A 25,897-nucleotide genomic window follows, 5' to 3' on the forward strand; every position below is an offset into this window, starting at 1 on the left:
AGACTTATGGACTTATGGACTTCAACTCCCAGAATTCCTCAGCCAGCTTTGCTGGCTGAGGAATTCTGGGAGTTGAAATCCACAAGTCTTAAAGTTGCCAAGGTTGGAGAGCCCTGAGCTAGAGGACAGTCCTGTTCCATTACCTCCTGTTCTCAGCCACAAAGCCCTGTGAAATCTCACAGGCGGATCATCCGGCGTAAAGGTCTACCTTGAGATAAACGCACATTTCCTCCAACAAGTGATGGTGGAGATCGGGGGTATCCAGAGTGGGCAACTTTAAGATTTGTGGGCTTCAACTCCCAGAATTCCCGAGCCAGCCTGAGGAATTCCGGGAGTTGAAGTCCACAAGTCTTAAAAGTTGTCAAGGCGGGTCACTCCTGGTGGGGATGGTTCTAATTTGGAAGCGGAAATCCATTTTACTGCCATCCTGGCCAAAGTAGATGCACATTTGAGCCCGGGATAGCACGAGCCGCCTCGCAGGGGGGGCTGGATTTTTCCCCTCCCGCTTGCAAGAGGGACGGTACATAACTTTTCCTTTTTTCCTTCCTTCTCCGGGTGGGCTCACTTCAGCCTTACACTTGGACATGCATGCATGGCATGCATGCATACACACATACATAATATATACATACATACATGCATACATACATACATGTGTGTGTGTGTGTGTGTGTGTGTGTGTGTGTGTGTGTGTGTCTATATATATATATATATATATATATATATATATATATATATATATATATATATATATATATATATATATATATATATATATATATATATATATATATATATATATATATATATATATATATATATATATATATATATATATATATATATATATATATATATATATATATATATATATATATATATATACACACACACACACATACATACATACATACATACATACATACATACATCTCCGGACAAGCCCTGTAATCCCGATGGTTTTATTGCTGACTTTTTATATTTAAAAAATCTGCTTTTGACTTAAGTCAGCCTTATTGACCAATGCCGAGAGCCGCTATTAAGAACAAACGCATCCCGTGTACTTTGCCGTCTCATTGCTCCCAAATATTTGGAGCAGAACATCTTCTGAAAGCCCCACCCCACCATCTGCCTCCAAAATCCAAATTCTGGCGAGTCAGCTGGTCCTTTCCCGATCGTTGATGGACGTAAAAGCGCCCATCATCCGATGCTCTCTTGAGCAGGCGTATAACGGCACCCTGATGCCCTTAGCCCCGTTTTCTCTGCGGGCAGGTCAGCCGAAGCGACCCGGGAGCTAAAACCAACGTTACCGCATCGACTTTCCGGCCCCGCATTTAGCAATTCCCTTCGCTCCACCCTTTCCCCGCCTCCCTTCGGCTCCTTGGTTTAGGCAGAGGACCCGAAGCGAGGCATTGTGGGAAACTCCCAGTCGCTTCCACCGCCCTCTCCCGTCCATCCGTTCCTCCTTTCTGCGGAGCATCTGGCTTGCGAGGTGTGACATCAGCAGCCGGCAGCCCAAGGTGGGAGTGAAGGTATGGATGGCTTTTCTTCTGGCTTTTCTCAAACGCGATAAGACTCTCAACTGTAAGGGAATATATTATAAGGTGCCGTGGGAGGAGACTCGGGGTTGGGAATGGTTTTTGCACGCCGGAAAACCTGTGCAAGGGCCCCGGCGGTCTTTGTGAAAGCTCAAAGATGGGGAAAGACCTCAGGGCTGCAAAACTCCGAAGGGCAGTTAGATGATAGCAAATAATTAAGACCTTTTTTTAAAAAAAAATCTCTTTGCTGCCCTCTAGGGATGATCTGGAATTTTGCGGCCTAACTGTGCTGGCCCTTCTCTTAAGGAGAGGTCATTGGACCTGCTGCTCTGACAAAAGCATTTTAATTACAGCAGGAGTGTCAGTCATCGAGGGGCCATTAACCCCATCCTGGCACCTGTTTAAAATGAAGATTGTGTCTCTGGATACTGTGTCCTACCGTCTGTCTTGAAGGTCAGATTATGGGTGTGAGCAGGCACAGAAGCCGAAGACGAACAAGCTAACCTTAGGCTTCAGTGGCTGAAGAGCATCATGTGCTTTTGCATTAGTCATTTGCAGATAGGACTAATTCTGCATAATGGTTTCCCTGGGTACTCAGGAATATTTCATCCTATAATTGTTTTTCCTGGGGGAAATGGTATTACCTACAATGCTATATATCTGGTTCCAAGAAATAGAAGGCCAACTAAAGAGTACTGTCGTAGTCCAGAAACATACCTAGGCTTAGTTTAAATTAAACCAGGAGAGGAACAGGCAGAAATTTAGGATCTTGGCAGACAACTTCAAAGGGGGAAAAAAGCACCTTTTGCAATGAAGGTCTGTCTCAGCATGTAGCAACTCCCTTCAAATTTTAAGGAGCAATCTGATTAATTGTTCATTTTGTTGCGATTTTGTTGTGACTGTGGGTTTTTGGTTTTTTTAATTTTCTGTGATGAAGACTGAATGCTGGTTTGTACAGAAAATGTAATTACTTGCATCCTATCAAAAGTAAATGTCTTCATTTGGAATTAAAATCTAAGAACTGTGTTCTTTCCTCATCTATATACAGATACACACACAAAGATACATTCTGCTAGAAAAAACGGCACTATCAAAACTTTATTTTTCAAAATTATAGTTGAGTTTATTAGAAAAAGGAAAAAAGCCTAATAACTAAGAAATAGCTATGCTTTGCTGAGTTCTAAAAATGAATTTACTAATTAGTTGTAGGTAGCATCTGTGGGTAAATGCTCTTTAATACCTATTTAATATCTGCTATCATTTTAACCACTTCTACCTTGATTACTCTTGCACTGCTTGAAAATTCCAAAGGAAAAAAAGTGAATTCAATATCAAATTTTGGGATTTGGGCTCCAGAAAAGCTTAGCTTTCTTTTCAACCTTCATACAAGAAATGGATGCTTTTCTACCGGTATCTTGCCTGAGAAGGCCGAAGAACAGTGCTCAGAGCTGTTTGGATTAGAACTGCATAAAAAAATATCAGTAATAAATAAGCAAATAAATATTTTTTCACAAACTACAGCTGCTGTAGTTTTGTTTATGACTAAATGTTGAGAAATCTATGCATCTGGAAAGTTTTTATTTGTAGGTTCACCAAGAATTGGCTACAGTTTAACAGAGCATAACAACAACATGTGCTTAGACTAAAATTTCTGCTACAGACCCTTTTTTTTGGAAGGGGTGTGATTTCTTTGAGATTGAAATAGAATTCCAGTATAATACACTGGATGTTCCTCTTGATTTCCAAACTATACATATATACCCATTACAGTCAAGAAAATAGTTTCATCACAAATCCACAACCTGATCAGTAAAATGTACACTCAAGTTCCTTTTATTTGATGTACATGGAACACATATTTTAATTTGGGGGAGGGAGTATCTGATTTTCACAGGATAGTTTTTGCATTTTCCATTGGACAGCTTTATTTCATAATTATGCGAATAAGGTACTAGATTATTCTTTTCTATGACCGTGGTTTGCATTCAACATTGTAATTTATTTTGCAGAGGGTACCAAAGATTGGACTATTCACCTTTTTTCCCCAGCTCTCATGGGTGATGCTTTTGGAGTGATTAAGAAATACATGGATTGAAATCAGCTGGTTTCTCTGGAGGCCCTTCTCATGATTAGCTAGTTGGAACCTGTTCTCACATCTGGAGGATGGTTTGAAATCTCCTTGCTATAGGTGCGGCTTGGAAATGTCACGACTCATATAGAAGCCGGGCATTCTTTGGCAGCAGCTTCCCTTTGCTACCACCCACCTTCCTGGCATTCTGCCACTACCATCCCTGGCAAGCTTAATTGCTCTAGCATTCAGTTCTTTTTAGCCAGATTGTTGACTGAAAGCTCACTGCAACAGGAAGACAATTTTGCTCTCCTTGTTTTTCCTCTTGTTTCTTGATCATTTGAGAATAAATCATCCATCTCAGAAAGCATCTGGTGCTAAGTAGCTTAGAGATGCACAATTTCCACTACATGCCCTCTCGGTTTGCACAGGGGAATGGGGCAGGAGAAGACTGTTGAATCCAGGCCCTCCCACTGATTGTGTGCTATTATTTGTTAAAGGTCGTTGCTTCAAGCTGAGTCAGGATCTTTCTCTGCAGTGGCTTCTTGAATTTCCAGTGCGACACAGTAGCTTTGGACTGGTGCCTATGAAAGACATCTTGTGAGATCCTGCCCAGTCTTTGCTTTCACCTGACAGAGCGAACAGAGGAATTTCTGGTGACATCTGGGCCACTGCATTGTTTGGAATTTAGTCCGATGGAAAAAGAAGGAGCTAGTTACTAGAAATATTGATGAGGGGGGAAAAAGCTATCACTCTCTGTAGAGTTACTGTTCAGTGTCACAACACTGAAGGCTTTGTTCTTTCTTCATGGTGCTCTGAATTTCTGAATTTAACAAAGGAATGCCCCCCCCCAAATGTCAGTATAGTGGCCGATAGAATTCTAAACTATAAATTCCATAATCAACTTTGTCACACCTGGAATGTTAATACAGTAGAAGATTTCTGCATGTAAACTGTGCCTCTCTCTGTACAATGTTTGGGAGATAGTTAAACATTAACCCCAAAGAATAGCATGAGATAAATCCACTTAAGTGAGTAGTGAAAATTACTTTATTGCAAGCAATACAACTCAGGGGAGATCAGAACCCATTTGACTCTTCTTTCCTCTATACTCTATATAGTATACTACTACTTCTTGCTCTTTCACTTGTAGCTAAAAGAGAATATAAGAGTATTGGCATCCTAAAGCATCAAAAGTCTTATTGAGTGGTGTCTTCTTTTCCCACAAATTGTAATTTTTAACGTGCAGAGGCTCAACCTGCCAAGAATATTAATCTATGAGCCAAAGACTGGACCTTCAGACAAGATTTCTATATATAAATGAGTTCTTGATTGTGAATTGGCTAGAAGGAATACATGCGGTTCAGGGAAGGATATGAAAATAGGAACCATTGGCATTCAACTTCCATCTAACCAAACCAAAGGTATTTCTCAGCTGTTTGGTAACTAAGGACAGCCACAAAATCATAATAGGCTGGATTTGCACAACTTTCTTATGTTGTAAATCTATCATTTGCAAATTATAATGGCTGAATTCAGTGGCACATTAAGCCAAAATCAAACCAGCAATATTACAGCTTAATATAATGAGTGAATTCAGCCAGAATTCAGATCAGCCCTTTTCAATATGGTGTCCTTTATATGGAACTGGCTGTGCTTACTGAAGTTGATGGGAGTGAAGTCCCACATATCTAAGCCTACGCATCAGGTTAGGAAAGGCTGGTGTGTAAACAGACCGGGGCTAGTTTTTTATTAGTTTAGGTCACTTAGTATCAAAAACCACTTCATCCCGCTGAGGCCATATTCATACAACTGCATAGTTATTCCCCTCCCACCCAGAAACCAGCAGGAAATGCATGCCACACTATTTCTTACTATCCACGAAGCAACCCTTACTGTGTGCCTGGGACCAGCGTGTGCTATACATCTGTCCACACAGGCTTAAAGTTCAAAATTCAAAGCCATGAGGGGTGGTGGTTCCCTGGGCTGAAATCCCACATGAAAAGGCACATTCAGTTGGCATGTACAATGCTGTGGCCACATGGTACATTTTTAAATGTTACTTCTGTGCAGTAAAGACCTACTTAACCTTTAGTTTGTTTCAGTCATTCTTGAAACTATGGATTAACTGATCAACTGTCTGATATAATGACCACAAGGTGGCAGTAACAAAAATAGGGCTTTTTTAGTAACTTTCAGCCACTATGGAAAAAAAAACCAGAACAGTGATCATCAGCCAGTAGGGAAGTGCCAGTGGAAAGTTAGCATTGGAGAAAATGGATTGAACTGTGGGAGATTTAAACTATTTTAAGAGGATAAGCATGAGCCGTGGTGGCACAGTGCTTAGAATGCAGTATTGGTAGTTCAAATCTCACCAGGCTCAAGGTTGACTCAGCCTTCCATCCTTCCGAGGTGGGTAAAATGAGGAGCCAGATTGTTGGGGGCAATAAACTGACTCTAAAACTGCTTGGAGAGGGCTGTAAAGGACTGTGAAGCGCTATATAAGTCTAAGTGCTATTTTTATTGCTATAGCATGAGAAGAGAAAGCCAGGAGCTTTCACTGTTTTTGAGAGTCACTGGAAAGGAATTCCCTGCCTAGAATAGACCTTTCACTATTTCATGCACTAATCAGGCATAGGTTGGTCAGTTTTAAGGTTTTGCACTTTCTAAGTCAACCAGTTGCCCAACCTATGTAAAAATAAATGGCTTGGAAGCTGAAGTTTCTGTCTCCAAAATGGATTGAGGGATGAGCAAAGAAGTCTGGGTTCAGACTGAAAGGGATGGTCCTGTTCCGACCTAGGCTTCCTGAGACAGTAAAAAGCACACAATTAGTCCCCAAAACCCTCTTTTTGTTTCAATGGCTGTGAATTATGTTCATTCACAGCCCGTAATGAGTCACAAACAGTTTGTAAAGAGTCCGACAAGTCTGCCACAGTTCTTGTGCATAAGGCTGATAAGCACCCACCTTTATCTCCCTTGACACGCTGCCAAAGACCTAATTGGCAATTAGCTTTGCAAGGCCACACGGAGCACAGAGTCAAAACGGAGCTTCAGAATTTAAACTGACCAGAATAAACAAAGATGCTTCCTGCAAAGGTTCACATGCCTTTGCTCCTCCTTTATGTCTTATGGGAGGGGCCAATTATCTCCAAGCCCTATTCCCGAGTCGTCCCTTTTGACTTAACTGTTCTTGCTTTCTGGCAACTCTGCGCATGCACGCGCTGAGAACAGGCTCCCCCTGTTCCTCTGCCTCGCTGATGTCCGACTCTGGAGGCTCCGGAGGCAACACATAACCCCCAGGTGGCCCTGATCCCCTCTCTGCCTCTGATGCAGAGCCCTCGCCCGAGCCTTCCCCAGACTCCAGGACTGGCCCATGTTCCTCCCCAACCTCCTCACTGTCCGACACTGCTGCCAGCTCCGCCAGCCGCCAGCGGACCACAACAGGTCCCATAGAAAATGACTGGAGCCAGAATATTGCAGGGACAAAGCACATTGTTTCACCCCATCTCTACAATGCACATCAACCCATCATAACTACATTGCTGGAAATGGGATATTAGACAAAATACCACTCGGAACCTAGCACATTCAGCTCTCCTCTGACTGCCCCAGCTGGGGGAGAATCTGGAGACAGGATGCAAATAGAGATATATGGATATGTCCTTGGGATGTTGTTCTCCTGGGGCAAAATGGGTGGGTGATTTGCCCCAGGACCTCTGTGTATCTCTTTGAAATTTTATTTCTGAATTGAAAATATGACAATGTTTTAAGATTAAAATCTATGCCCCACGTATTTAAGCACCACTACCAAGTTTTATTTACATATAATTTATTTACAAGTTTATTTATTTCTTGGAATTGAGAGGATGCATTTCCAGTGTGACACAGTAGAAATCTAGGAAGGAGCTATGTCTGCGAAATAAACTTGCTACTTTCCCTCTGGGCAAGAGTTCCAGAGAATGAAGGAAAATATTTTAGATTGATAAAGACAGAGCAAAGTCTGGGGCAGCTGTGAGTCAGTGCACTTATTTATGCAATATTTTCATCTGAAACTTTCCTTGACCTTGAATCTGCTTGTCAAGTGTGCCAGTGATCTCCCTTCTTGGCCACACTTTCTTGCTCTGCACTACCATTTCATTGGAGCTTTCGTATTGTGGGATGTAATATGACCCAAAGGGGTTTGACTTCCCCTTTCTGCCAGTTAGTTTCCATGGCATAATTTTTATGTCCTGTTTCTCAAAGCCAGAGTTCATACTTCCAAGTAAACCATGGCTCACCTAAAGCAACCAAATCACTTTGAAGATTCAACATGCAACATGTATGCAAACAATACAGTGGGCACTGGGCTCCTAGGAAAGCACTGGCAGCTTGTTGGGCAACTCTTGGTAAAAGCAGAGCCACATCTTATATACAGCTTTAGCCTATTATATTTCTAAGACGAGACAGAGAAAAAGGCAAACACGGTATAAATTACAGCATAACATTGCAATGTTTTAGGTAAACCCATCTAGATGGCCTGCTCATTACTTATCCTGTCTTACTAGGTCATGGGGAGCTATACTATCTTTGAGACACAGTCAGGGAATATAAACAATTTGGTTAAGTGGGCCACAGGTCCTTGACTAATGCCTCTTGTTGCCACTCAGGGTCAGTTCAGTTTGCTGTGAATGTTTTATTACAACACTTTTAAGTAGCTTACATATATGGGGGGGAGAATCAGTGGTGGGTTGCTACCGGTTCGCACCGGTTTAGGAGGACCGGTAGCGATAAATTGGTGAGGGTCGCAAAACCGGTAATAATTGCTGGCTGGCCATGCCCCCGAACCGGTCCCCATCCCACCCAGTCACTTCCTTTTCCTCCTTGCCACCCAGGCGGCTTGCCTGCCTAAGGTGCCTTCCCACGTGGTGCCTGCCCTGCACCCCAACTGAGCTGCCGCCTCCTGCCTATAGGTAAGTCGCGCAACACCGCCTTCACCAGAGCATGCTGCGCCACCCCCACCAGGCTCACGACCTTACCTTCCCCCGGAGAATGGAATGGAATAGAGCTGGAAGGACCTTGGAGGTCTTCTAGTCCGGGTCCCTGCTCAAGCAGGTGAACCTATAGCATTTCAGACAAGTGACAAGTCTCTTCTTAAAAACATCCAGTGATGGAGCGCCCATGATTTCTGAAGGCAAGCTGTTCCATTGGTTAATTGTCCTCGCTGTTAGGAAGTTTCTCCTTAATTCCAGGTTGCTTCTCTCTTTGATTAGTTTCCAATCATTGTTTCTTGTCCTGCCCTCTGGTGCTTTGGAGAATAATTTGTTCCCCTCTTCTTTCTGGCAACCCCTCAAATATTGGAATACTGCTATCATGTCACCCCTAATTTTTCTTTTCTCTAGACTAGCCAAACCCAAATCCTGCAGCCATTCTTCATATGATTTAGTCTCCAAGCCTTTGATCATTTTAGTTGCTCTTCTCTGAACTTTTTCCAAAATCTCAACTTCCTTTTTTTTCTAGTATGGTGACTAGAATTGGTTGCAGTATTCCAGGTGTGGTTTTACTAGGGCTTTATAAAGCAGTACTACACATGATCTTGATTCTATGCCTCTGTTTATACAACCCAGGGTCATATTAACTTTTTTGGTGGCGGCTGCACGCTACTGGCTCATATTCAAGTGATCATCCATTAGGATTCCAAGGTCCTTCTCACAGTTACTGTTTTTGAGCCAGGTTTTAGCTAATCTATACTTATACCTTTGATTTTCCTGCCTAAATGTAAAACTTTGCTTTTCTCCAAACTAAATGTAATTTTGTTGGATAGGGCCCATTGTTCAAGTCTGTCAAGATCTTTTTGGATCCTGAGCTTTTCTTCTGGGATGTTGGCTGTTCCTGCCAGCATAGTGTCATCTGCAAATTTGATGAGTTCCCCTTCTATTTCCTCATGCATCCCACATGTGTGGATAGTTACCACACATGGTTCAACAATGGTTTATAAGTTTTAGGTTTAAGCACCAGGATATATTTAATGTGATACCATTATCATGGTTTACAGATAAAAATTAATTTGCATTTTCCTGCTGCATTATCTTGTAATTTACATTATTTAGTTTTGGCTTGGCATAATGTCTGAATAGAAACTGTTACTCTTTGGTAATTTTCTTTCTGCATTTCACAAACAGTGTGCTCCATCCCTTCATGGAACAGAGCATTACTTTATCAATAAATGAATTCAAACAATATTTTTTGTACTTGGTTACTGAGAGGATTTTTCCTGTTTGCATTTGATATACCATGGGTACCAACTTGAGATCACTGAAAAATAGGATATTAGGATTGGATGCTTCCCCCAACATGATAGTTTTTCATCTGTGAGGAATTATTCTTTGGACAAGATGGAGTATACTTACTGGGTAATCACTTCTGGGAAAGACAAACAGGGAGCAATTGATTTTTCTGTTTTAAATTTGTCTTGCAGAGCCAATATTTGGCATAATTAAAGAAAGAAACTTTTCCCCCACACTGTCAGATTGAGTGGTTCAAGTAACTTCCATAGGGCCAGTACAGGTTGGTTTGCAGCATGTTTGGTCAAATTTAGAGGGCAAGCAGGCTGCAGCTTGCAGAAGCAATTGTTAAAATTTGACTCTGGACTGGGTCACAATTCCAAAGGAGGGGAGATCATTTGGGAGAAGGAAAAAAAACTAGTGGCTTGAGAAATTAAACACATGATCAGTGCTTAATTGAAAAAAATGTGTTTGCAAAAATATTTCTCCAGGTGCTGCACAACTATATGTGATCCTGAAGGCTGCTTCACTCATTATATAACTTCTGTACACGAAATATTTCCAATGTAAGCACAAATGTACATATAGATTATGTGTGTTCTTTAACAACAATGCTGTCAAGGCCCTGTTCACATCACAAATTTAATTGGGTAATAAGGGGTATAAATATCTTGAATGAACATCTAGCCCAGAGATCATTTTAGTTGCAAATTGTCCTCACTGGCTTGCAAAGCATCTCTAGGAATTCCCTCTCTATTTGCATATATAAATCCCTCATAATGACATGAACAGCTGTGAAAAATAACAAAATGGGGAAGATATGGATAAATGCTCTATAAACCTATCAGCAATTGCATTAATCCCAATTGACTCTTTGTGTTTAAAACTGCTAGATCGGGATAAATGGAATTGACAGCCCCTATGAGCGCTGGGGGGATTTAGAAAATGGCTCTTCCCTAGGCCAAGTTAATTAGAGAAAACTGGATCAGCTGGACTGTGTGAAAATAGCCACTGTATACATTTGAATCAATGGCATCATTGGAGAACAAAGAGGGTGGAAAGGTACTTGAATTATTCAAGGTACTTCCTGAGCTTGAATTAAAAACTAAGGCTACACTTCCTGTAAACCTAAAGCCCTAATATTTGGGAGCTATTAGATAGTTGTGGAACTCTGTAGATGCATCATGGATACTCCAGCAAAAAAGTTGGTGGGAAGGAGTGGCCTGATCACAACATGGATTTTCATGGGGACTGCAGTCAGTTACAAAGTACCAATTTACCTGCACATGACCTGTCATTTCCTGTCCTCTTCCATTGGCCAACATTTTCATTTTCTAACAAAGTTGATGGGACCCATTTGGGCTCCAGAGAAATTCTGGGAAATAAAGGAGATGCTGAAGGCTGGCCCTTACATTTATTTGAAGCATGTCATCTTCTGAGTTTTATAATTAAATTTCCTTTAAAACACGTAATAAGCCATATGCAGGGACATAGTGGCTCAGTGGCTAAAACACTTGAGTTTGTCGATCAGAAGGTTGGCAGTTCAGCGGTTCGAATCCCTAGTGCCACATAATGGAATGAGTTTCCTTTATTTGTCCCAGCTTCTGCCAATCTAGCAGTTCAAAGGCACGTAAAAAATGCAAGTAGAAAAATAGGGACCACTTTGTTGGGAAGGTAACAGCGCTCCATGTGCCTTCGGCGTTTAGTCATGCCAGCCACATGACCGCAGAGACGTCTTCGGACAGCACTGGCTCTTCGGCTTAGAAACGGAGATGAGCACTGCCCCTAGAGCCGGAAACGACTAGCACAGATGTGTGGGGGAACCTTTACGAGAAAGAGCCAAGAGAGTTATCATTGACCCTCTCACACTGATTTGATGTCATGTAATCAGTCAGTTGACCAATTGATCAAAAACTGACTTTTCCTTTGGTAGGTTTACACAGTGGTATCCATAGATGTAAGATTATACATTTTGACCCTGGCTGAAACTGGAATCTTGGTCAAACAAGCTGAGCTGAGAACATGGTTTGGTTTTGGATTAGTGTGTTCCTAGAATATAGGCAGTTGCAGCTAATTCAACAAAAGAAAATTAAGGCGATGGCTTAGCACCATGTGTGAATCACGTCTGTGCCTGCAGGGCTACATGCAGAGGCACCCAGTACAAACCATGAAGATGTCATTTGCATCATGAGCATCTCTTCTTCCCTTGCTGCAAAAACTAGATCATTTGTACATTATAATGCCTTTGACATTTTGGCTCTTCAGCTATACATTTCTACTGAATTATTTCTGGTGATGTACATCCTAACAGGCAATGACTTTTATTCTGATTTCATTATCAGCTGTTTTACTTAATGAACTTTAAATGAAATTTAAACACAATGGATTATTTAATTTTAGTCAGAATTACCATACTAGCATTTCTAATACAGGTACTTGACTGTATTTATTGAAAAAGATTTTTAGCAATGTTTTTGTAAACATCACTATATTTAATAGTACAGTACATATTCATTTATGACAAATAAAAGGAGAGGAAAAGGAAAACAGGAAAAAGGAAAACAATAAAATAGGCATGTATAATGGACAGTTATAGACATGTTGACTGATCAGGGATGGCAATAACTTGATGGATTCCAAGCATGTGGAAGATTTTAAATTCTTCAACATTTTTCATTAGGTAAAATGTCAGAAAAGGAAAAAAGGAAAAGCAGAGCACAAGAGAGAAATAAGAAGCTCTCCAGAGCCAAATGTTTAAACCATGAAACCTTCAGCTCAGCATCATCCTGAAGAAGGAATATCTAATTAGTGCTGCAGGTTGTTAACTTTGGGTCATACCTAACCTCCACGGGGAGAGAATCCTGAAAACACAAAGCCAATAGCAATTCTGCCATATCAGGCTTGCAACACTTCAGATGACCACTAGGTGGGTCAGTTTTACAGTTCTGATGTAGTAAGCCTAATAATTAATACGTACCGGTATATAAAATTATTTACCTCATCAGGTAGGATGCATCCCATTTCTTTGCCATTTTTATTGATGAAGAGTTCTAAAAAACCTGAACGCCTACATAGTCTTCTATGACATTAAAAAAAAAAAAAACCAATAAAGTTATTACCTTCTGATTTTTGAATTTTAGAATAAATAGACGGGAGATCGTGGTCTATTAGATGAGGTGCTTATACAAGTAATTGTACAACATACAGGTCTGGTAAATTTAATTTCCTTGATTCAATACTAAAATTCCCACAGCATTTTTGATTCTTGTCCTGGGTATGAAATGTTAGGACCCTAGAGAGGAACAGATTGGTGACAGCTAACATAATCAGTGAGTGGGTTCAACTTTCTCCTCAACTGTCAAACTGTTTGTTTGTTTGTCTTTGTCTTAAGACAATGTGTAAAACCACCTACTGTACCTTGTAAACCATGGTTTATGGCTTAAGTATAAATCTGCTCTTTGTGGCTTATTCAGCAAATCCTGGGTAGAAATTATGACTGATTGTGATAAACCTAGCAGTATCTGCAAAAAAACAAAACAAAAAAACCCCCAACCAATTGTGACTTTTACTTTGCCTATGAATACCAAGATGCGGGAGCAGGACGATTAGGTGATTGGTATTTTGTAATCAAAGGGATCAGTTTTCCAGTCCTTTATCAGATATTGAAATAATAATATTGTTTGATTTCAATTGAATCAAGTTGACAAACTGAATCTTAAACAAAACCTCAATTAATGGAGTCCAAAGTTCCTATCCTGTTTGACTTCTGCTATGTTAAGGAGTTGTACCTGATAGAGTGTCCTGGTCAAAGATTGAAGAATCTTGAATTAAATATCAAAATGCAGGCTGATCAGGAATACTGAAAGTAGTTGTCTGGAACAGTGTATATCCCTGTTGTTAATCTGGTATATTTTAGAGAGAAAACAAGTACTGGACACAAAGGACAGTATTTGTAGAAGAAATGTTTATTTACAACAACAAGTCTATAAGAAAAATAGAATGAGTCATCCATTTGTTGCAGGGTAATTGTGTTTCAACAGTGTGATCAAAAAGAAAATATGCTTCATTTCTATTCTTCTTGGAAAGGAGGAATTTATAAGAATAGGGATGAGATAAAGACTTGAATCACTGGGAGAGCTCTAGCCCATTGAATGCAGAATAACATCCCCATCAAAAAAGAAGCTGGAATTGAACAGGGTCAATTGACATGATTTAATGAAAAGCAGGGAAGAATTACTCTTCTCTGTGCTGAACAGGATTGCTCTATTCCACCCACTTTTTTCTTCTTCCTTTAACAGATTAAGAGTTAGAAGAGACTTTATTGGTCATCTAGTCCAACCCTCTGCCCAAGCAGGAGACCCTACACCATTTCTGACAAATGGCAGTCCAATTTCTTCTTGAAAGTCTCAAGTGATTCTCTGATATGTCCCCTGTGTCTCTTAGCTAGGTGCTTCTTTGGCTGTACACATCTTTAAAAATAGTCTTCACCCTGAAGATAGCATTCCACTGGACTTGTTTATTTTCCCCCTTTTTAATTATCTGTTTTGTAAGCTCTGCTTTCTCCTTTTTGCAGGAAGTTTAATAGAACTCAATGGAAAAAGTGAATATTATTGCAGAATACTAAATAAAAGGAAAGTGGGTATAGCTGGCTTTGCAAGCCCTGTTTTGTGAGTTCTCTCGTCAGCACAGGATGCTGAAGCAATGGAGAAAAAGTGTGGATTGCTTGCCAGTCAATCTGAAACATGGAAAAAGATTGACCAAAAGAGGAATCATGGCGGGCAGAGGGGAGAGAAGTTCTGTATCATACTTAAAAATCCATTCCAGGTACCAGCTCTACTTCTTCCATAATTAAGAAAATGCAGAGAGAAGTCAGTTGAAGCTGATACAAAATAGAAATTGTTTAATTTCATCTTTTGCCCAGGCACAGGGAAAAGTAGGCTCTTTGGAAAATCAACCTTTGTACAGTTTAGATGGTGTTCTGTTATAGCTCTATAGAAAGAGTTTATCAAGCATTAAATTAGTTTTGGATAGTCACTGGGTGAGCCAATGATTCTGGCAGTTTGTGCTGTGATGATTGACATGTTATGCCCCAGAGCAGGAGTATCAAACTCACGTCGTCATAGTGTCATCACGTGACATATTGCGACTTTTCTCCCCTTCGCTAACTGGGCATGGGCGTGGCCAGCATGTGACGCATCCGGCCTGTGGACTGCGAGTTTGACACCCCTGCCCCAGAGACATGCTCATAGATTTTGGTGATTTTATTTACTCTAAGAATTTATTGATATGAACCACTATTTTTTCATCACATGCAGTTGAATGCATGAACTGAACTGATGCTTAAAGACTACTGTATGTGAATGGTATTCACAAACATTTACCTGAACATGTAAGGAATTATTTCTACTATTCAATCATCCTAAAATACATTGATGGACCAAACTTAAGGCTTCTCTAGTTTTGCCTGAGTGAATCTTATCCTTTCAATTAGAAGTATTAAGTCTTAGCCTTTTTTGTTTGGTTTTTAAACTAAATACAGACTATTCTGAGCCCATTATAAACAATTTAGCGATACAAACAGATTGCTAAAATGGAAAAATGGACTGTAAGTATGCTTTGAAGTACACTACTTAGGCTTTGCAATTTTATCCATAATCTTTCGCCTTATACTGCATTTTCTAAACAATCATCAAAGCTCCCTATATTAAACTTCCACTACTATTGTCTTTAAAATACCTGAATTTTAATACCTAAATCATAGAAATAATCTCAAAACAATAAAAAAAAATCCTTCTTTTTTACAACCCAGTTCACTGAGTTATAAAAGCAAAGCAATTTTAAAAGGTTTTTTTTGCTGTTCTGCAAAATAGACTTTAGTTTGTTAAAAAAATTATGATGTAAAGTATATTAAAAAAGCATGCTAGAATATGCATTGAAAATGACTATATCCAGGTTTTACTGCTTATTACTTACTTACAGATCAAAAGGAAAGGAGCTTATGGAGGAGTTGGGAGGTATGTAGGCATGCACACATCAGCTAGTTCATCTGCTGAATATCTCTATGCTCATATGGCATATTATGCAAATAGAAAGCTAGAGTGCTATGCTATGTATGTGTCAGATCTCATTGACTACACAAATAGATTTCTACAGGATAATCTGCCCCCAACATGATCTTTCAGATTTTCCAAAGTTCCATCATCGTTGCAACTGAGTCTATCCACCTTGCTACTGGCAATCCTCTTCTTCTCTTTCTTTCCACCTCTCCCAACATTACAGACTTCTGTACAGACTTAGAGCTGTGTCTTTGCATAAAGTGGGTAAATAATAACAACAACAACAGCATCAAATATCCAGATCTGCCTATCCCAGGTCCTTGATAAGGACTCGATAGGTAGACATACAGTAAATGCCAAACCCAGTCTGAACATCTGACTGACTGTGCAATGAAGAATAATAATAATAATAATAATAATAATAATAATAATAATAATAATAATAATAATAATAATAATAATAATAATTAATAATAATAATAATAATAATAGGATGCTATTTCCCCAGTCTTGTTTCTCTCCCAGATATATGAATGTCTACTTTCCGAGTTCCCTATCAACATGACGATTGCTGAGAAATTTGAAAACCAAAATCTTATGTACTTGAAGATACCCTAAGTTAAGGAAGCCTGGCATATGAACTGACATGCTTTATGGATCAGGAATATTATTTGTGAACAATTTGCACTATTAGGTCCTCCTGAGCCATCAGAGTTTCAAAGCCCAGTGAAGAGCTTCTGTACGAGAAAACTCATTAATAGATCCAGCTACTATGGGGAGTTTCACATTTAAGGATTGTGTGCTGCTTATCTCTTATCAATTCTCAATAACTGTCACTGGGAAGTGATTATCCACATTTAATTAGGTTCATGTTCCTGATCTGAAACTAGCAGTATAAAGATTTTGGAAACCTTGTGGATTGAACATAGAAGTGCCCTCAAAGATTATGCAGAAGACTGAAATGGAAGGCTCTAGTTATGGTCCAGGACTTGAAAAAGAAGAGTGAATGTTGTGCAAAGACATAATACTATTAATGGGGAAAATGTTGGAGTGTAACTCAGTTTGTTGTAACAGCAGCCATATCACCATGAAGGTGCATAGTATAAAAATGCCATAGTACAAAGTAAAATGAAAAATGAAAAATCATGTCCAAATCAGGGGTGGGTTCTACTTACCTTTACTACCGGTTCGCATCGTGCCCGTGCGTGCAGAAGCTTCCGCACATGCGTAGATCACTTATGATGATGTCTGGGTCAGTAGGCGGAGCCTCCCGCTGGTTTTACTACCGGTTCTTTAGAACCAGTCCGAACCAGGGGCAACCCACCACTGGTCCAAATGCAAGGTGTGAATAGTGTTTGTTTATATGGGTTTTACTGTATATTCTGACCTATGTGTTTCTGTTTGATCTTACAGGAATTATACTATGTTCAGGCAAGATATCCTTTGATCAACACACCTTTTGGAGAGACAGAACCGCAGCTATCCCAAGGTCCAGAAGTGAGAGGCAGGTCCTCTCTTTGGGCCAAAGGAAGAGAGCCATCTCATCAGCTGGCTTCACATCCTTCTGCTTTGTTCTGAGCTGAGTTTAGGTGATATATCCACCCGTTGCCACTCTCATGAGCAGAATGGAGTCTAAAGAAAGCACCCGAAGTGGAAACAAGACTGATACCAAGACTGCTAGCTCAGCAAAGTCTGAGAAACCTCATTCTGGGCCGGCGGCAAGCGCTGATAAGAAAGAAGCACCCAAGGAGCAGCCAGCTCCTGCTGCCACCACCCCTGCAAAAAAGGGGGCCACAGCACCCAGCGAGGCAGCCATGCTGAATGACCACAGCAATCTGAAGCCTACCGCAGTGCCAGCAGCCGAGGGGCCTGAGGCAACTGCCCATCCTGCCAACTCCGAGCATAAAGAGAACAGTGCAGAAGAGTCGCCAGGGAACACCATGTTTGAGAACATAAAGCCCCTGCTCATCTGTGGAGGGGCAGCAGTAGCTGCCATAGCTGTGATCATAGGAGTAGCCATCCTAGCTCGAAAAAAATAGGAAACCTAAGGAATGCAGGGAACAGAATTTCCCCTGGGTTGTGTACTGTTCCTTTTGACATCAGTGCATGCAATCACTTCTATAGATACTTATAAATATGCAGTATATAGCAAGAGAGAGATAGGTAGGTCTTGCTTAAGGTTAGTATGCCAGGGTCCTGAAAAAAAAACACCCAACCAGATTTGTGTTTCCTGGTCAATAGATGCTACTTCGTGTTTTCTTTCCATAACTCCTCCCCATCCCACTTTTTGGTCAGCTGTAAACTTGGCTCCAGCATCATTTTCAGAATACTTTGCTTTTAGTTGGGCCATGGAAGAGCAGAGGAAATAAACACTTTCTCTTCAAGAGGACTCATCTAGTATCCTGTATCCAGCTCACTGAAATACTTTCAAAGATGCATAAAAAGGCAGCATCTTCACTAATCTGAAGACCACGTGGTCCCATCCAGTATTCCATCTTTTTTGGTTCATCGTCAGAGCATTGAAGTATACTCTCACCCTAAATTACAAAGTTCTCTTTGGAATAGGAGAAGCTATCAGAGTTCAAGAAGCAAACTTAGCCTACTGACATTACTAACTAAAGCCCAGAAGGCAACATCTTGGCTCACCATCTATCACACAATGTCTACAAAGCATGGTACTAAATATAGTTTAGCCATTGATTGGAATAGCTTTGGAACATAGTAGTCTTTCTCTACCATTTAAATGCATGTTAAATGCAATTCTGGCTATGAATTGGCCAAGTACCCTTTGTAGAATTTAGATACTTTTAAAAAAGTTTTTTTTTTTTTTTTACAAAAAATCAGATATTTAAATCTATTTAAATCTAAATATTTATCTATTTAAAATGTTGGGAAGTTGAAAAGCTCATCCGTGTGTATGGATTTTGAACAAATGCTGAAGCTTCTCCATATAAAGTTACATACCTGTTTGTGCTATGAAGGGGAGTCAAGAAAAACAACCAACACCAAAAGCGTAAGCATGTATATTTTATTTCATCTGGAATATGGATTTAAGAAAATCTGCATATGGAATAACTGCCCAAATGCAAGAATTTGAACCCAATGGACGATCTTCATTTCAACATTTTATAAGCTTTAATTCAAGATATACCAGAAGAATGATATAGCCTCATGTATTTCAAATAACAGATTCGCAGGAGCCATTTCCCCCCACAACATTTGAACTGTGATGCTGAAGATGAGAAGAAATTTCCTGTTTTGAAATAGCCTTGTTGTGTTAGTGGTCTTCTTGAAATGATTAAAACCAGATGTGAAGGGGGGGAGGGGAAACAGTTATTTGTCTTCAATAGATATACTAAATATATTTCCCTGACAGAAAAAATCTGGACAATGGAGCATTGGTTATAATGTAAGATGACTGAATGACCATCCCTTATTTAGTAGATTTTTTTTCCTGCTTGGACCATGCCAGTGTGAAACGGGTGTGTGTGTGGGTGGGTGTATTAATTATACAACACACCTATACTAATTAGATCAGATTTAGTAAAAGATCGCTGTTTGTTGTGTGTGTGTATGTGCGTATCATGTTTTCATCTCATCATGTTCAGAAACTAACCTATAAACTAGATTTCTTTGTATTTTTAGCCCCACTCACTTTAAAGTCACAAACTATAAATCCAGAAGTATAGTAAAATGATAGTAGTGCCTAGGCCAGTGTTTCTCAACCTTGGCGATTTTAAGATTTTAAGACCTCAACGTGGCTGGCTAGGGGGGAATTCTGGGAGTTGAAGTCCATACATCTCAAGAGTTGCCAAAATTGACAAATACTGACCTAAACTACAATTAATCATCTCTCTCTTGCATTTATGGCTGTGTGATCTTATAGGTTAGGTCTATAAGGGAATCATTCACTGGCAGTCATTGTTTAGTATCATGATACCCCACTGTTCTGAATAATTTTTCAGAACCTGCTCCCCATCTGAAAACCTGTATTCTTGTGTATATGTGTACAAGCTTTCCTAACCCTGCCTTATTTGAGAATATGTGTATATACATTATAATTTTTGTAAAGCTACAAAACCTGTATTCTTTGTAGAAAAGCAGAATGCAACCATTTATCTGCACACCTGCATTCACACGAAGTGTCTGTGTTTGTGCCACTTGCATTCCATTGTACAGTAGCCAAAACCAAGATTTCCTTCCAATAAACAAAGATACATTTAGCTAATTGATGAATGTATAATAATCCGTCTTGTGCTTGTAAGGAACCCCTTTGATTGATGGGACTGTTGCGTGTACAAAAGAACTTTCTCTGCTTGCCTCTAATACATGTTCCCAAACTATTCTGGAGCAATTGATAACAGTCTGGAGCAGGAAAGGGTGAGGAAGGAAGAATCTATTCTGCCCAAAGAATGGCATCAACAGATATTTCTAAATCTAATTTGATGGTGTAATTGTGTGATAACATGTGCAAGCTTATTTCTCTCTTGAGATTTAAGGTAAACCTAGTGGTGGTATATCATCTTTGCCCCTGCCCCAAATTGATCCTTAGAGAAATAATAGTGATGCAGAACAGGGCTAATTTGCTGCATGTGTTCTTGTATACTCCACAAATACATCTCCAGTCTATTTCACTGCAGTAATAAATACAGCAAATGCTTCCTCATTCTTTCTTTGAACAATGGACATCTGGAAAATGTGTTCATTTATGTAGGCCAAGCTCAGTGAACTTGTGCTTTATGGAAATGGGCAACTTCTTGCAGTAGAAAGGCTAGTTCTGTCTCAATTTGGTAAGCAATGTCATGCAAGCTTTTGAATGTGGTATCACAAACATTTGTGTTTCTTTTAAAGGTGAACAAATCGGCATGAACTGCATCCTGATTTGTGCAACCCCTCATATGTCTTGTCTCCTTACTTAGTGGCTTTTGGTTGCTTGTTGGCACCAGGGAAATTGCTGCTAAGTTTGACATTGGCATATCTAATATTATCTATACTTCATATAGTACAATAATCCCATGTAAGCATTTCTCTAGTTCCCAGGCTGTTGATACACTTCTATTATCATTAATGATAAAGTAACAAAACACTTCCTTCAGAAGGCTAGGCGTCTTCAACTGGGCCCCTTGTATGTCTTGAGAGAAGTCAGGATGACTTATATTGGTTTTTTATGGATCCCCCCCAATTTCAATCTTTGCCATACTGCTATGGGCAAAATTGTATTGTTTCTGTATATTGTTGCAGATCAACTGGATTATTATACAAGTCATCAACTAACTGGTTTTATACTTGGTATTTTTACTCTTTCCCTACCCCTCCAAATTTACATACCAGCTCTTCTCCACTGTTTAAATTGAGAATGAATGGATCAGGGCAATTCTGTGAGCTTTATGGACAAGAAAAGTCTAGAACTTTGGCTCTCAAGATTCAATATTACACTGTTTTTTTAAATACAGTGCAATCCTCAGAAAGTACATGCTAGAGTAAATTGTGTTGACTTAGGTTCTTTTTACAAAATAAGTGAGTGCAGCTTTTTCTGTGGGTAGGAAAGGGTCAGCTAATATTAAATATCTGCTCCAACTGGGCACTTCCTATATCAAATGGCACGTAAGAGTATACATGCAGCTGGAGCTAAGGTTAAGACACGACAGATGTGAAAAATAATTGGACACTTCTCCTTAGTTATCACAGATAGTTTTGTTGCCAATATTGGAACTGTCATCCTTGCCTCCATCTTTAATTTTAATGTAATGGAATTGGGGAAACTGACCTTGAGACAGTCTTTGAACACTGAGAAGACGTGGTAGCTTCAGCAAATTCATTAGCAAACTGCCGTAATAGCAAAATGTGTCATGATATCATTGTATAAGTGGTGCAGTAATGTGATGATGTCACAATATCTGTGATATCTGTGAATAGCTAAGTCACAGCCTTTGTATTTGTATGATGATGTCGATGCGTCTGTCATTCTCTCTCCACCCAATCTACCCTGTGGATGCCCATGTATAACCTGCTAACAAAGGAATTCACATTTAATGTAAGTCTATCATGTATTATCAAAAATCCACATTCAGTAGGCCAAACTTCCTATATGTGCTTATTTGGTGCAGAATACATCAGTTGTTCTCATTTTTATGGAGATGATACAAAAGTTTTCATTCTGCATATACAGTTGGAAAGACAGTTCCCTTACATCCCTTCTTTGTTCCTGTACAGCCTCTTAGTACAAAATATTAAGACATGGTAGCAATCTCAATTTGGCCATAAGCATGTATCACTAGAGTCAGGGAGATCAGCCCTTTATCGGCCTTGTACAGGACATTCAAGAAGGTTGCATTATTAAACATACTGGAACTTATGCATGAGTATTCAAGGTGACACAGCTATAATTGCAGCAATGCTTCAACTGTTATCAGTAATTCTTGCTGATACTTGAATTCATTGTGTAAGGTTTTTCCCAACATCATAATTTGCTTTTTTACCTGAAAGAAAGACTCAAATTTCACTATTCAGTACTAAAAATGAGTTAGGGCAAGCTACTCTATATTCTTGGCTGGTTTTAAGTATTGCCCCTGTTCATAAAAATGGATAATGTTTCTCTCTTTAGTGACTAAAGTGTGAAAAAAGAAAGAGGGAAACTAGTGAAAGGATAAGAAACTCCTTCTCACCCCAAAATGCTACTTTTGTTGTATATTAAGATCTGGATGGTAGTTTTAGATGTGTGAGGACAATAAAATGTAATGATAAGAACTAGCGTCTAAAAACTAAAAGTATTTTAGTTTAGACAAATAAATGTACAAATGGGCAAATGTTAAGACCATACTTCTATCCAAAGTCTTGGCTCTGTCTATCATGCATTCTCCCATTCTTCTTATATCACTCCTTTCCACACACCCCGAACCATCTATTAAGATACCCACTTCATCTTCTCCACAACACAGAATCTCCCACACTCTTGCCAAGCAGTCTTTATTTTAGTCTGACTCCGACGTCATTTTAAATTATGACTGAATTGTAGTCCGGGATGAATGGGGAAAAAAAACATCGGCTGATGTAATCACTTAATATTTCTTCTGTTTCTTAATATAAATGTGGCCCAAAACATCTGGGATATGAAAGATAGTTCTTTTATAGTTTTCTGTTTCAATCTCAAAGCCATGCCTTGATTAGAAGCTGGCAGCTACAGTTCCATCATTATATCTCATTGTGCAGAATTGATAAGCGCTACGTAATGCAATTAAAATTGTCTAATCAGTTGCTAATTTTTCAATCATAGAAGTTTCCCAAGCTACCAAAAATGCAAGAGGACCCCTTTTGTGATATACCCATGACCTTCTTTGTAAATGTATTTGAGGTGATCTCCCACCCCCTCATATTTCTTATGTCTTTGCCTGTATTTATGGTTAAGGGAAGGCCCAAAGTAATCCTTGTAGATGGGAAATGCTAGTTGATTTAATCTGAATGTTTGCTATCTGCGTCTAGATTCATTGAAACAAAACAACAAAATCATTCAAAATGTAATCCACAGCAAAAATTGTTTCTTAAAAATGATGTAACATTACTAAAGAGTCTCCCCATTAATTTGAGTAGCCTATAATATTAATTGATTATTTCCCTTACTCAACAGGCACACTTATATGAACAACTTGAGATAGTCCTGGGCTATAACCCACCCAGTTCCGAGATATAGTCCAACACAATTGGAATAGTCCAACACAATTGGAAAGAACAAAGTTGGTAAATGCTAACTTAACATATGTTGGCCTATGCATAACAGAGATTAAGGTGTTTCCTTTCTTTCATTTTGAAGTCAGCTGTTGCAGACTATCTTTTGTCAAAGCAAATGTGAAATAACACCACTCTAAGTTAGAAAATAAATCTGAACCTTTTGAAATCTTCTGATATTGCCTATGCTTCTATGGACACTTTGTATGGGCTTCAGCTCAGCTCCTTAAAATGGCAAATAATTTTTCCTTTCCCATATAGTATTCTTTTATTTGAATTTTAAAATGCGTATAAATGCAATAATGCAGGTAGAGTAGAACTATTAGACTGAAAATTAAAGTAGTTTAGCTTGTCCCATTTGTGACCTACAGTGTTGTATGACACCCAACACTGTATCCTAGCATTCTCAAGGCTTTCCTACGTAGCTGAATCTAGTCTTAGCTTTGAAAATTCATTGTGTGAATGGTGGGGTGGGTTGACTGGGAACGTGTATGCTTTACACACCGTATGTTATTTGCATCAGAAGCTACATAGCCACTCCATTTTCTATGGAACTGTAAATGATTCCCAATATACCTGTAACTATTATCAGGATTGTGTGAAATAAACTATATATATCTATATAGATATACATGTATATTGTATAATTCCTACAGTTATCTTCATGTTTTATTTTCAGTATAACCCTTTTTTTAAAAAAAAAGAAAACTGTAATACATAGCTTTCTGAACACAGACCAAGAATGATTTATCAATTAGGGCAGTAACAGCAATCCTGGTGACCTAGTGGTGAAGACGCCTCCCATTCGGAAGGTTGAGAGTTCAATCCTAGGTAGCGGCAGATGTTTCTCTCCTAGGGCATAAAGAAAAAATATCTGCTGTGAACTCCTCAGGGCATCAGGAAGTAAACGTTCAGCTCCATTCAGTCACCCCAACTCTTTCCTGAATTAAGGGATTACAGGTTCATAAAAGGAAGCAATCCTGTTACTCAAAAAATTATAAATTAGACAAATGCACAATCAGAACTGATGTTTGTTTATAACTCTTATTTAAATTCAACAACAAACAGACCCTTAAGACAGGGAATTCAAGAAACAAAGTACAAAGTTCTGTAATAGGAATATTGCTCCAATTTAGGCTTGCATTACCTATACTTTTATTTTTCCCTGATACAATTTCAGGAAATAATACAGGGATAATGATAGTAAAGAGTAAAGATAAAGATAGTAAAGAGTAGAAGTACTTGAAGGGCTTGGAATTATATAGAACCATATTTAGAACAATGCTGCTGGCAATACATTTCCAAAGGGGTTATGATTCAGGAACAGAGGAAATTTAAGTCATTTTAAGGCACTATGTTGAGACTATGTTGCAGTTAGGGGAATACCTTTGAGATAATTTCCTGCTATATGGCACTTCTGTAAAATGTGTACCTCTATTTCTAGTTGGAAGGTAATATCTTCTTTACAAAATTGGTTAACTTGGGAATAGAAATTCAGTCTTCACCCCTAATCATCATCACTGATTTGTTGACAGCTCACTTTGGAACAAATGATTCCAAGCGCAGGTCTCCTGCTATGTATAAGAACCAAATTTTCGGTGCTCTTGAATTTTCTCATAATGCTTAGAAAGATTCATATGGTATCACGTCATGCTACTGAAAAACTGGTCTTTTGTAACAACCATGAAGGTGATATGGACTAAATTACTGTAAATGGGATGAGCTCAAAATCAAATATGTTTGGAATAAAACTTCGTGGAGATTAGGAAGTAGTGAACAGTTGTTGTTTTTCTCCATGGCAAACTAGATTTTGTTACAAATCCTAGATATGGTCATAAATGAGAAATCTGGGAAAAAACAAGTAGAGTTATGTGTTCAGCTTTTGTTCTATGTTATGCTAGGATAGTATACCATAATGTACTTTTTGACTTCCTTTAACATGTGAATCCACTCTAAGAAATAAATAATGAATCTGGAAGTATACAAAGATAGGGAAGTGTAGGCCTATGCTAAAGCATATTGTGTTCATAGTTAATCTGGATAGCAATTGTGAGTCAACAGCTGAGTAACAAGCATTAAGTCTAGATGTCAATTATGCCAACATAATATTGGTATAGTCTTTCTCTGAAAACACCTACATGTACCTCTGTTTTTGAAAACGGGGGATAATTTCTAGAAGTTTCAAGATAATACAGGTCTTCTAAAATATTTCAGGATGATAGTTGTAGGCATGAGAAATATGGTCTTGGAAAA

General features: G+C 39.1%; 1 protein-coding gene across 3 annotated transcripts; it reads left to right on the forward strand.

Moving 5' to 3' along the window:
* The first annotated feature begins 1,112 nt into the window (after positions 1–1,112).
* On the forward strand, positions 1,113–24,273 carry CEND1 (cell cycle exit and neuronal differentiation 1). Of its 3 annotated transcripts, none has more exons than XR_015730307.1 (2): positions 1,113–1,532; positions 4,107–4,559. XR_015730307.1 is itself a non-coding variant. In XM_034416810.3 (2 exons), the coding sequence occupies exon 2, from the start codon at positions 17,539–17,541 to the stop codon at positions 17,959–17,961; it is 423 nt and encodes a 140-aa protein (XP_034272701.1). In that variant the 5' UTR covers positions 1,230–1,532; positions 17,336–17,538; the 3' UTR covers positions 17,962–24,273. The 3 variants fall into 3 exon arrangements, 2 of the variants coding, with proteins under 2 accessions (XP_034272701.1, XP_034272702.1); XM_034416810.3 differs by lacking the exon at positions 4,107–4,559 and adding an exon at positions 17,336–24,273 and having other exon boundaries at positions 1,230–1,532; XM_034416811.2 differs by lacking the exons at positions 1,113–1,532; positions 4,107–4,559 and adding exons at positions 14,666–14,690; positions 17,336–24,273.
* Positions 24,274–25,897: the final 1,624 nt, after the last annotated feature.

This window comes from Pantherophis guttatus, chromosome 1 (assembly GCF_059756535.1).
Source record: "Pantherophis guttatus breed Tessera chromosome 1, ASM5975653v1, whole genome shotgun sequence".
NCBI classification, from domain to species: domain Eukaryota; kingdom Metazoa; phylum Chordata; class Lepidosauria; order Squamata; family Colubridae; genus Pantherophis; species Pantherophis guttatus.